Below are 14,216 nucleotides of genomic sequence, written 5' to 3'. Positions count from 1 at the left end.
TTTTAATTATTTATCGCTTTGTGAACTTTGGGTTATGGACATTGTTGTTATTCTGAGCAGCTGTCAATATTTTCATGCGATTGGCTGATCAACCTCTCTCTTCACTTTGGTTCATGGGTGTGTTTAGGAAAATATGTTTATTGTGATTGAAATGAAGCTCCCATTTATGCCAAATTAAGCCTGCAATTACCATGGTTTTTCCAAGGGCAATAATAGTGAGTTTTTACACCAGGTATTATTTAACAAACATGAATTTACATTTCTGTTGACAACCTAATGGCTTTTGATATAGCTTGATGGTAGCAATGTATGGTCTGTTGAACACTGTTATCATTGACATTTTTAATATTTCATATTAGAACATTGGAATGTGGAGCACTCCATTGAAGACAATGGAGTGCTCTGTGCTTCTACGGGCCGGTAAAGGCCTGCAGAGAAACATTCCAATGTTGTTTAAACAAAGGCCTCTCGAAGCCCGAGGGATTTAAAACTCTGAGAGGCTTTTGTTTCATTTGTAAGAACATTCTGCCCTCTAGTTGCAAAACGTTCTAATAGCCTTACAGCCCTTCATAGCTGGGCTATACCAGCTATTAAAGTCCCACTCTCTTGTTAAAGTCCCTCGCCTTCGGCTCGCGCCTTTAACACTGGAGCGGGCCTTTAATAGCCAGTATAGCCCGCTACAGCAGGTTGTAAGGCTATATTATAAACCATACCAGGAAGACATGGGGCAGTAGTTATCTGATGAATGCCTGCTGGCCTTTGATCAGATCACTGAATGCTCGCAATGATGTTAAGAACATTGATGATAATAATATTAGAATTATGTTCCTGAAAATGAACCAGGATTTAAGTCTCCCTCAATTTTCTTCTAAATGCCTACAAGTTACCAACATCTTTGAACATTTGGAATGTGGGGTCCCCCAGGATTCATCACTATTTCCACACCTCTTCAACCTATATGTTATGTTATTTAGTTTGTAAAGTGCTCAAATACCCAAGGGTGTGTTCGTGCTGCCTTGATGGGAATGGCAGTTATAGATCTAAGGTTACAGCTGACGAAGAAACAGGTTATTGATTAAAGAACCATGTTCCAAGGGATTTTCTAAAATGCAGAATAGTGGTAATTTTCTTCAGTTTGAGAGGTAGAGAATTCCACAGCTTAGCCATACTGACCATGAAACTTGTACCACCCCAGTTTTCCTGAAATTGGTCCAGTGGGAATGTACCAGGCAAACATGCACCATTCCACAGGGAACTCCCCATATGGATACTTACACCAGTGCGGAAAATGATGGATGGGATGTCATTTCAAGCATGGCGAGGTTGTCGGGTATTCATGGACCTGTACCCAAATGAAGCTTTCATCTCCTACGAGCAGGCCTGTGACTGTTTTGGGCTGGGTAGAGGCCATTTCCTTCAATATTTAAGACGCTCAGCCCTGGCTACAGCAACTTGTCTCACATATCTAAATGTCCCGCCAACAACACGAACACTGGCCATAATGCTTACCTGTGGCTCTGGTCATTGGCTTATTTCCCTCCTGTATAGTGCTATGAGATCAGACACAGTGGGCCCGCAACCTAGAGCCCGCTCAGCATGGTACGGGAACCTGACAGACCCCTTGACTGAGTCAAAGCAGACAGCGATAAACACACTCCCGAGCACAGTTTTCTGCAATGCACACTTCAAGTTGATACATTTCAACTACGTACATCGCACATACATGACCCCGATGGGTCTGAGCTACATTGACCCTGCTCGCTACGATGCGCGCCCAAGGTGCGGTACTACGGGGGCAGATTTTCTGCACCTGGCCTGGGGCTGCCCTGAGGTACACTGCAATTGAACCCAGGTGGTGGAATTGGTGAGAAGGGGTAAAGGCCTTAGGGTACAGGCAAACCTGCTGCATTGTCTACTCAGGCATGTTACGAAGCCCAATAAATGCAAATTGGAGTACAAATTATTACAACTCCTCTTGGTCCTAGCAAAGCACCAGCATAGCGATAACCTAAATGGGAAAGCTTTCCCCCTCCCTGGATGACTCAATGAAGGATGTGCATGAGTGGTACCCGGCGGAGGAGGTTCATATGGAAGCTAGTAGGAGGGATGAGAAGCTAGAACAGTATCTCAAGACTTGGAGGGAGTTATGTCACATGTTCCTAAACCCTGTGGTGTACTTGAGTGATCAGCATGACTCGGATAGTAGTGGATGTATAGCTGAGGAGGATGCCTGTTGATGTACTGAAGTTCTTATGATAAGCTCAGTGCTGTCGGATGGCTGGTAAAGTGGATAGTGACCATGCACTATTTTTATATTCTTGCACTTTGTCATGGATTTCACCAAACTCTCTGCCTACAATGGTTGTACTGTTTGTAAAAAATGAAAATAAAGGTTTATAAAAAATACAATAAGAAGCTCATCGGCACCTGGCAGATACATCATGTTACAGGAAAGGAAACTTCAATGAGATCCGTAACCTTAAAGAGTCTGTACACAAGGAATTAAATCAGTGGAAAAGAGAGGGATTATTAACTAAACAAGAACTGGCATTTCTAAAGAAGGACTTTCCATTGATTCCAACTTTTTATCTCATTCCAAAAATACACAAACTTATATCTCCTGTACCGGGGCGACCCATCATTTCAGCCCAAGGTAGTCTTTTGGAAGCCATTTCCAAATATGTGGATTATTTCCTCCAGAGCGTTGTTGTTGAACTTCCTTCCTATATCAAGGACACAGGACATTTCCTTATAAAATTGAAGGAGGTTAAGTGGGAATCTGATTACATTCTAATGGCTCTTGACATAAGTACCCTATACACTAGCATAGAACATACAGATGGCCTTAATGCAGTTAGGCATTTCTTGAACCAACGTAATGTGAGTTACCAAAACCATAATGACATGCTGATAAGATGGATACAGTTATGCTTGATGAATAATGATTTTTTGTTCAACAATGAAATTTATCAGCAGCAAAGGGGAGTGGCCATGGGGGCATGCTTTTCCCCAACCTATGCGTGTCTCCACGTTGGGTGGTGGGAGGAGAGTGTCCTCAGGCACACTCCTAGTTTTGCCAATAACATCATTCATTACTGGAGGTTCATAGATGATATCTGTATGGTGTGGAAAGGTACAGAAAGTTCAGCCAGGGACTTTGTGAAAGCCGTGAATATAAATAACCTTAACTCCTTGGACGCTCATGACGAGCTCAGCTCGTCATGGTGTACACCTCCATACACTCATGTCGAGCTGAGCTCGTCATGAACAATGGGGAAACCAAAAGCTCAGCACAGGAGGAAAATAACACTAGCATCGATGTGGTTAACCTCAATTTCACCTCCCAAATAAGCACCACCAGCATACAATTTCTTGATGTAGAGATCTATGTCAAGAACAACACCCTTGAAACTAGGCTTCATAGGAAGAGCACAGCGGGCAATTCCATTTTGCACGCCACTAGTGCCCATCCGGGTCATTTAATAAAAAGCATCCCCTATGGGGAATTTACCCGGATGCGCAGAATCTGTAGTTCCCAGCCAGATTTGGAAGTGTGCCAGAATGAGGCTTTCAAAAGATTCTTGAAACGTGGCTACTCAGCTAAAGAACTTATAGCAGCCAAAGAGAAAGCCAACAGTAAAAGCAGAGAGAAATATCTGGGCAATCTAGCCGAGGGTAGCGACACAGATGGCACTGACACAGTGGTCAAGGAGGAAATGAAAATATGTTTGATCACCACCTTCAACACAGAGGAACGCAAGATAAGGGGCATTTTAAAGAAACATTGGCCCATATTACCGGCAGAACATTCCCTTGTCTTTAGGAGGGCACCCTCTATGAGGGACTCTTTGGTCAAAACTAGTCCAGAGGTCACAAGTGGCAAGATATGGTTTTCAAATAAAAAAGGCTTCCAAAAGTGTATCTCGTGTAGGGCGTGCAAATTTGGGGTTAACACCTCGGAATTTTGTACAGCTTTTAACCCTACACCCATACAGATCAAGGAGTTATACACATGCCGCACGGATTTTGCGGTATATGTATTAGAGTGCTCTTGCGGGTTAAAATACGTGGGTAGCACCAAATTACAGGCTTTCAATCGTATTCTGCAACATCTGAGAGCGATTGTTAATTCAGATGTCACATGCCCAGTCGCCCGCCATTTTGAATTGGTCCATGCTAAAAACCAGAATAACCTAAAATATTTTGTTATTGACGCTGTGTCCAAAAACCTACGGGGTGGGGCCCGGGAAAAACACTTGAGGCAATTGGAAAGCAAGTACATCGTGCTCCTTGATACCAGGATCCTTAATGGATTGAACAGGGGGGGGGGATCTTCAGGTCTTCCTTTAGGGATTTGCCTCTTACCCCTGTCTGCGGTAATATGCATCTTGGGTCTGAATACGTTCCAGCATCAACAAACTGAAAACCTAGATGATCTTTATTGGTCCCATTTTACACCTAGAATCCATCACAGTAGGACGTTGCTGAGTGAGGAGTCTTCTTAAGAAAGGACAACTTCCCTTCTTGTACACCTCTACCAATACTTTGAGACTTTGAGTGGTCTCTTGGGAATACTCCTCCTAATGTTTGTTTATCTGATGTAAAAGGGGACCAGAAATGTTACCCTCCACATAGAGGAAATCCCTTTCTCTCTCCTGTGGATATGTATATTATTTTTCCAACCACATTAGATGGAACCACATACTAAAGACCATAGCTGTATTTTTCACAGTGAAAGGCATTAGGGAACACCGGCTGCACCTTTTTAAATAAATATATCATCTAAAAACAACAATCACTCGCTGCTGAATTACCTTCTGGGGAAGCATATTTTATACTTGTAATAATTTTTAGATTTCCAGGTGAACTGTAGCATATGAATTGTCATTGAGACTTGAAAATATATATTACATGTAGTGTAAGCCACCAACTTGTAGCAGTTATTATAGTTTATTGATGTTAGCTCCACAGTCATCATGAAAATCAAACTCTGGTCTGATTCTTTTTCTATATAGTATCAGATCAAAATGAATAAAAATCCTTCCATTTACTCTACTTCGCAGAAGAGGCATCAGTAACTCTATGGCACACAGAAGAAAGAAGATGGAAGGGCATCTTTTTGAAATATGCCTTCAATCGTGAATAAGTGCAGACACTGCACTTCTAAGAAACTCCATAGATGCAACATGGAGAGATAAGAACCACAGAAACTCACCTTTGTTGTTTGTGAATATGTTTGACCAAAGGCTAACCATGTGCAGCTTTCACCTTAATAGATTCATTATTTGATAACTCACTGAAGATGCAGCTCGACTTTTCATTGCAAAATTGAACCAGGACATTATATGAAAAAAATGTATAGGATCTTGGATTTTTTCTCATGAAAGATTTATTTTCGTTGTGACAACCTGAATATGATTTTCTATGTTTTTATTGCTGTAACATAAGATCAATCGAAAAATGAAGAAATAGGAAGAGAAATGTTATGTGAATAAGATGCTGTTATTGTTCAGTCCTTATTAGTTGTTCCTTAATTACTATCCCAGGTAAAGGTATAATACGTTAAACCATATTCATGTTATTAGAACAGGATGACTCAAGGAGAACTATAGAAAACTTTGCTGCAGATACTTTATTGTAAAGTAATGTCAAGTGTATTCAAAAGATTGTGCACAGTTACCATAAAACTCCTAATGTTACTGTGTTATTCTGTTATTCTGAAGGACATTTAAAAAAATAATTCTGCTCACTATACTTTCGCTGGCCAAAAATGTGCCCTTACTTGTTGAAGGTTCATTTTAAAGTGTCCCTTTTCTACAACTCATTGAAATAGATCAAAGGGTAGACCACAGAAAATAATTTCCATCATGCCCTGATACAAAAACATTCCCCACTAACATTTCATATGAGCTGCTTCAGCACACTCACAAAGAACTTCACATTAGTCTTTTGTCACCACAGTCCCTTGGAGCTTGGGCAAGGAGGAAGGAGATTCCAGAACCAGATGTGTGGAGCAGTCTAGACGTTTTTCTCACTTCAAAGCTAGCACTAAGTATACATATTGGACCCCCAGGCTAACTTCTCAGTACAGTACTGGAACTGTGGATACTGAAGAAGGAGGAGAGCCCTGCAGGCAGATGACTGTCCTGTTGATTAGGTCTGCCCTGCTTTCTGAGAAGGAAAACTAGGCCTGGTTCCCCCAGGGTCATTTGTCTGACCTCCTGTTCTAAGCTACAGAAACACAACAAGCTCCAGAGGCCTCCTTGCAACTGCCCAGCTGACTAACAGCACCTGCCTAAACACTGCAGACCTCTGATGGAATATGTTCTTGATCCCCAAGAGGTGCCTTCCCAGGTCCTGGGCCTTTGCCTGGAATCAGTTCAGCTGCCCCTGTGAGGAAAAGGGGAAATCTTGAAGTTTTTAGCTTTTGGCACCTGTGAGCAGAAATGTTTGTGCTGCGATCTCACCATCTGCAATGATTGCGAATGCAAAGCTACAGTAGTTCCGGCTCTTCATGCTATAGAGGACGCCAGTGACGACCCGCAACATAAAATATGCACTTTACGCTCCAGCACTGACAGCTCTGTTGGACAGCCAATGCAAAGTTCCAGCAATGACCAATCACGACACCTGGAATGATCTTTGTGCTAAAGCAGAGACCTTCCACAATGCTCTCCCTGCTCCTTGCCGCCTCCTCCACTGCAAATTGGACTGATTGCGCCAGACTTTGAGAAGATAACTTTTTCAACAGGACTAACTTGGCCTCTCTATCTTTTCAGCACTCCATGTTGGTAGGCTTCAACTTTTTACTTTCTCTCGGTCCAGCACAACAAGGGAACTGCGAGTGACACTTTGTGCGGTTAGGTGCAATACTTATCTAAATCATTGAAACTGCATATTAACGGATTCTACTGATTGGATTTTTGTCATTTTGGTCTCAGCTTACTCATTAAAATGTACTATATTTTTATGACTTGGTAAGGGGATTGTCTTGTGTTTTCACTTTATTACTGTTTGTGTGCTGCATAAATAATGTACACATTGCCTCTCATTTAATCATGCCTGCTTTTGTGCCAAGCTACCAGAGGGTTAAATAAAGCTTAATTTTGTGACTTTTATGGTTCATCCAGACAAGGATTCTGGTTCTTGGTTGAAAATGGTCTTCACTCACCTCAATCAAAAACCCAATTTCCTACAACACTAAAACAACATAAATCCAATAGGTATGAATTTTTAAAGTTTAAGGTTCAAAATGGCAACAAAATGTGTTACGCACCAACCATAGTCATCTGATTGCTTTTAACCAGGACAAGGGTGAGGCTTAATCCCAAATATGATGGAATGTGGGTCAGATACACGGACCAGGTTCATCCTGAGGAAAGGTTTTTATCTTTGGTCTCTAAATGGAAGTCAAAAACACTCAGCGGGCCAAGACACCAGGCTCTGACCAAAGAGGGCTCAATGTAGTTGGATAGCTATTGGTAGGGGTCTCGTCAAAGCCGTTTACTTTTAGTGGGAAACTCAGAGTGCAAGAAAATAGAATTTTTCTCCCAGAGAAGGCCCCTCACCAGTCGGATACTTTCAATGCCTTTTCCTGGTTAAGATTTCTACCTTTTGTCTTATTCATTAACTAGTAGCTTAGGTTCTTCCAGTGGCGCAAGGATGAAGAATTTAGCCTTAGAGGGCTCTAAAAAGGGCAGAAATCTGTTCCACAAGGTCCCGCTGAATTGAATGAGCTGATGTGGAGAAGAACGCAGTAGAACTACCCTGAATCTTTATTCAAGCGGCAAAGCAACATTGGATCGGCTTGATTTGTAGATCCTGGTGCCCCATCAGTTCACAGAGAAAAAGTTGGCAAAAGGTTTTAGGCCACTGGTTTTGGGATTTATTTGGAGGAGTGTGAGTTCTTTGACACAACATGAGACTTGATGCCTGCCCAGTAAACAATTTAGGACCATTACATTGTTGGGCATATTTAACTAGGGAAATTGCAACCCACTATTAATTGCAAATTTTAAGAAATCAGGGCCAGATTCCACCTAGCTATACGAGTAATAGCAATTACTAAATAGCGATTTGCTAGCAATCACTATTTGGTAATCACCATCACTAATGTTCGTACATCTAGCCCCTCACCTTATCTCTTGAGCATAACCTTCACTTGGAAGACCCAAAGAGGTTGGCTGGCCTCATGTTATCACAATGAAGATGAAAATAATAATGAACACTGCAGTATGTGGTCACAGGGCCTATTGATCAAAACATGAGGCAAAGGTATTAGATATACTAGTAGGCCTTTTTCATCAGTATATTTTTGTGGTTCTTATGGAGTTTCCTTCTCCGAGTATAGATTACTCAGCAACTGAAACACCTTTATGCAGCTAGTGATTTCTGCATTGTAGTGATGAGAGAGACCCAAAGTTCTCTTGCTGTGTAATAGAGTTAGAGCATACTAGGCCTTGACATCTTCATGTGATTGGTACAGGCATTCAGTGGTTAAGTTGCAGTTATCATGTGATCTGGCATAAATGTTGAAGTTAAAATATCTTATTTACTGAAAAGAAACAAGGAATTACAGGTACATGTATTTCACTATTTATGTTGTTTATTTGTAGGTATACAAATGAGATCACACAAGGTCTTGCTTGAGTGGCTTCTGCAGTACATGGATTCTCTGTTTGCCTTGTATCACCACAACTATACATCACATAGACCATAAAACATTTGCTTTTGCATCACCGGTCAGGTAGCGCAAATCAGTAACTAGAGTGCCCTGCTTTTCAGTGAGTAAGCTGGGAGTAAGCTTCTTCAACCCTACTTTTCGAAGTTCATTCCATCATGAACACTGATATCTTCATGTTTGATCAGGGAGCAGATAATGGTTAAGTAAGAAGGCAATGGGTCCCAACTATGCATTACATTGTTTCTATTCATCCACTAGTCAAAGATCTTTAGCTAGTATATACTAACTTTCACACAGAAATAAATCAAAATGACCATCCACATTTTCATACTCACTTTAAATCCATTTCTCTCCAATGTGTTAAAAACTATGGGCCAGATGTAGAACGGCAAATACCGGCCGGTAACGGCCGATTTCGGCCGTTACCGACCAGTATTTGCAGATGGAGATGTAGGGGCCTGAAAATGTAACAATTCGGTATATTTACCGAATCTGTAAATTTACCGATTCGGTAAAATACTGAATCGGTATATTTACCGAATTGGAAAATCTACATGTAGGTGGCACTGTAATCAGTGCCACAGGCCCTTACCGATTTGTTATTTACCACCAAATACTATTTGGTGGTAAATAACGAATTCCTGTGTACATGCACATCTGTGCATGTACACCTGTGCCATGTGGCACACATACATGCCCTAAGGGAATGTATTTGTGTCACATGGCACACAAGCCAGAATCAGGGGTGCAACAAGGTGTCAAAGTGGCACCCTGTCCCCCTTGCAAATTTGGTATTTTTACCGAATCTGTATTTACTGATTCAATAATTGACATTGAATCCTATGGGCCTCAAGGCCCATGGGAATCAATGACAATTACTGAGGGCCAGATGTAAATGGACAAAAATAGCCATTTACCGATCGGTAACGGCCGAATTCGGCCGTTACCGACCGGTAAATGGCCATTGACATGTAGGGGCCCTTAAATGTTGCATTTTCGGTAATTTTACAGATTCGGTAACTTTACCGAAAATGCAAGATTGAAATGTGGGTAGCCAATTTTCCATTGGCACATGGCTTTCAGAATCGGTATTTTACCATGGAATACAAATCCATGGTAAAATACTGATTCCTGTGTACATGCACATCTGTGCATGTACACATGTGCCATGTGACAGACAGACGTGCCCTTAGGGCATGTCTATGTGCCACATTGCACACATGCCCGTTTTGGGGGTGCTAGAGGGTGTCAAAGTGACACCCCCTGCACTCTTGACAAATTCGGTATTTACTGATTCGGTAAATACCGAATCGGTACTTGAATTGAATCCTATGGGCTTCAAGGCCCATAGGATTCAATAGCAAATACCGATTCGGTATTTACCGAATCGGTAAATACCGAATTTTTAAGGAATCTGTAAAAAATCCAGATGTTGGTACCTACATCCCATTTACCGATTTTGAAATACCGAATCTGTAAAATTCAGTAATATTCGGTATTTCAAAATCGGTAAATGTGATTTACCCACATCTGGCCCTGAATCGGTAAATACCGATTCGGTAATTAACGAATCCTACAGATTCGGTAAAAAATACAGAATTTTTAACTACATCTCATTTACCGAATCTAGAATACCGAATCGGTAAAACTCGGTATTCTAGAGTCGGTAAATGAGAATTACCTACATCTAGCCCCTAGGCTCTCTTGTGCACAATCTTAGATCACAAATAAGTAAGTACATCTTCAATATGATATAAAGTCTAAGAGTATACACGAGTAAATCTGTCCTGTTTATTTCTTACCTGGTACCACAAGTAAAACTGTCCTGTTTTTTCTTACCCACGTACTAGTGCCTCACATTAGAAAAGCGCATATATGTTATGGCATGTTTAAGGGTCACAATCTATAACATGGCATATGAAATCCGTTAATGTTACAAAGAAGAGAATTGTGCATTCACTGGTTTGTTTATACCAACTGACAATTAGAGTTTAAGAAATACATTGTGCGTCGAAAATTTGAAAAACCTTTGTTTACTTTTAAAAATAGCCAATTCCAAAACTATTTGATGAAAATGAGAATGCCAATTTCATACAGTTTAACATAAAATGAATGGGTGAAATGATCTAAAATTGTAATATTGTTTTTAGGCTCACTGGAATGAACTTACCATCTCCGGTCATCAGCAACAAAAACTGGCTCCGACTACATTTTACATCTGACAGTAACCACAGGCGAAAAGGATTTAATGCTCAGTTCCAGGGTAAGAAATGTGTGACCTTTTATAGAGTCTATCTGTAAATCTCAGCTTAAATTTCTAGTATTATGAGGATCATGGGCAAGCGTACAATTTGAAATAAATATGTGTTCTGATGGTTTGAGTCAATAGAGAGAGAAAAACATGTTATTTAGTAACAAGTTGTGTTAGTGTAATACAAATACCTGCCCAGCCCATTGCCAATAAATTATCAAATGTTGTCTCATTAATAACAGAACTGAAATTTATGAAGGTATCATCATAGATACGTTGTAATTGCCTAAAGCCTCTTTGTCCCTGTGGCCCTGATCATTCCTCTGTAAATGCAAATGATTACAATACGTATGCCAAGTTGAGCCAAAATATGCAAATTTAGTTATGAATGTGTGAAATATAACTGCCCTGCAAATCTGACCTTTTGGCCCATAGGAAAAGAAGTTCAGCTTTCCCATTGTTTAATAATTTATACATTAATTAATCTAAAATTGTCTGACTATACCTGAAGGTTTAAAAAATTGTGCTTGGCTCACAAATATCTGAAAGTGGCTGGTCAATGATTGAAAGAGTAAAAACACCCTACCAGTTTAACTTATTAAAAGTGATAATGGAAATGGTTTTCAAATCCATATATTTAAAAAGGGGGTTCATAGTAAATATGAATGTAGCAGTATGCTTGGCATTTCACGTTGAATCATGTTTTACAATATTGTAGAATTAATTACATACTTTCAAAAACTGACACTTTCTAGTGCAAGGATTCTGGTACATAACCAGGTACTGTACATTGTTAACTTCAACTGCAAACAAATATTGCTGCACTTTTTCAGTAATACAAATTATATTGGTCGATGCAGTGAATTGCTTTTTTAAGCATACTAACATGTTTGCCTCTTTTTCACAACTCTTTGGAAATGATCCGCAATACTCTGCGCAGCACCCCTTTTTGCTATTGTGAATAGTTAGAGCAAGACCACTGACCCATTAAAATTGCTCGCTCTCCCTCGCAGCTCCACCATTAAGTGAGGCCTGCCACTGCACTTGCACTCTTGTTTGCTGGTGATCGAGGCCCTCCTCCACCTGCGCCGAATCCCTGGTGGTCTAGTGGACCCCTGTTCTCCTCTGCCACGCTCTACTCTTTTTTTCAGATAATTTCTGCACTTTTCTGCTTTCTGTGCTCCTCTTGTTTTCTGCCTTATTTCACTCTTTTTCTCCTTTTTCAACCCTTATTCTTCCTTTCCTGCACATTTTTTCTCCCTGCCGCTGCTGCCCCCGTGACCCCTTGCCCCCAGCATGACCGGTGCAACCAATCCTTCTCCCTTCCCCGCTCCCGCCTCCCAGCTGTCCAGCCCTCCTTGACCCCTACTTAATGGCGGCCGCTGCGGTTACAGGCGAGCAAGGAGCAAGAACACTAACTCATTGCGCCCCCTCCCTCGCAGATCCACTATTAAGTGAGGCCTGCTCCTGAACTTGCAATCAAATGTGCTTGTGTTTCAGGCCCTCCTCCACCCGCAGGATCACCTGTGCCTCATCCCTGGTGGTCCAGTGGACCCCTGTTCTCCTCTAACTCGCTCCGCTCTCCTCTCTGTATCTTTTCACTTGTTTTTTTCTGCTTCACCCTCTGTCTTCTTCTGTTCTGCACTTTTTCCTGCCTTTTCTCAATTTTTCTACTTTTCATTATTTCCTTTAGCCTCCCTGGTGGTCCAGTGGACCTCTGTTCTGCCTTGTCTTGCTCCGCTGTCCGCTCCATTTTTCACTCGTTTTTCACCCTTTATTAGATTGTTTCTGCACTTTTCTGCTTTCTGTGCTTTTCCTGCTTTCTGCCTTATTTCACTCTTTCTCCTTTTTCCCCCCTTATTCCTCCTTTCCCGCCCGTTTTTCTCCCCGCCGCGGCTGCCCCCACGGCCTCTGCCCCCCAGCATGACCAGCACAACTAATCCTGCTCCTCTCCACGCTCCTGCCTCCCAGCTGTCCAGCCCTCCCTGACCCCTGCTTAATGGCGGCCACTGTGCGGACGCGCTGCTGGAGTGCCCGCAACCCGACCTTGACCAGCGCCAGGAACCCTGGATCTCTGCCCTGCCAACACTACGACCCGGCAGCACTCCAGGTCCTCTGCCCAGACAGCAACAACAACTGCAGGCTAGCATCACCGGCCGACAACAACGGATCCTTCAGCTATCACCGCTGCCGGCACACCTGCAGCACCGCCAACACCACGACCCAGAGCAACCCACCCACAAGAACACACCCAAACCAAATACCCTGCAATGAATCCTCCTCAACGTCCGATCCCTCCACAATCACGCCACCAAAATCTGGGACCTCCTCGACAGCACCAACCCGGATGTAGCATTACTCACCGATTAACACAAAAGGAAGGGAGGTAGAGGGAAGAAAGGGCATAGGCTCACCCTCCAAAAAATACCTTAGTCACAAAGAACGATCTCTGGGGAACAGAAATCGAGAGCCAGCATTTACAAACTCCTCCCTCTCCTCCTAATACCAGACCTGGGAGAACGTAATTTACAATGAAGTGTTGTGTCTGTTTGTCTGTGTGCATTGTGTGTCTCTCTTTTTTATGTATTCCTATGTCTTTTTTACAGGGTCTTTGAACCTTATTTTTGGTTCTTTTTCACCCTTATATATTTGGATGGCATTGCTCTCTCCACAGCTCCTGGACATCCGACTGTGATTTTTATTATGTCTTTTTATTTCACAGGTTCTCTTCAACGCCAACTGGGCGCAACTGAGCATATTCATTAAAACATTAGTAGGTACATTTCACCTAATCTATTTTTGTAGAATACACTTTGACATCTCATGTGAGTAAGGGGAGGATAATGTGCATATCCTTGTCCTGAAGAAGGAGTCTTTGCACTCCGAAACATGTTGACACCCTTTGGTTGATATACCCTAATACGTATATAATCAACCCCACCTTGCACCTTTTTAATAATACCAGCCAAGGACATAATAAATTTATTTTTTTCCTACGAGCCAGGTATTTTTTAACTCATTTTTTTCACCTCACCTCACTTACTCACTCCTAAGACCACACACCCTCACATAGTTCACTACCAAGTGCTCCTACGTATCCGCAAGTCATAGCACGCCGCATCCCGTAGAGGGATGCGAAGGCCCCGATGATGAAGCATGACACCAAGGGGCCTGTTGGTGTGTGAGGGGCATTTAAACAACACTGTGTGTTCCCCATCATCTTAGGGATCACGACCACTTCTCTGAGTGGATTCTTTTTTGTTTAATCATAAGAGGACAGCA

General features: G+C 41.9%; 1 protein-coding gene across 1 annotated transcript in view; it reads left to right on the top strand.

Moving 5' to 3' along the window:
- Positions 1–14,216, top strand: part of CSMD1 (CUB and Sushi multiple domains 1) — a 3,932,590-nt gene that overhangs the window by 1,369,526 nt on the left and 2,548,848 nt on the right. The window contains exon 6 of the mRNA XM_086925641.1: positions 10,834–10,946. Coding sequence (XP_086781767.1) covers positions 10,834–10,946 — 113 coding nt within the window. The remainder of the gene's footprint in view (positions 1–10,833; positions 10,947–14,216) is intronic.

This window comes from Lissotriton vulgaris, chromosome 6 (genome assembly GCF_964263255.1).
Source record: "Lissotriton vulgaris chromosome 6, aLisVul1.2, whole genome shotgun sequence".
NCBI classification, from domain to species: domain Eukaryota; kingdom Metazoa; phylum Chordata; class Amphibia; order Caudata; family Salamandridae; genus Lissotriton; species Lissotriton vulgaris.
The sequence above is the reverse complement of the archived record's forward strand: the minus strand, read 5'-3'. Positions and strand labels throughout refer to the sequence as shown.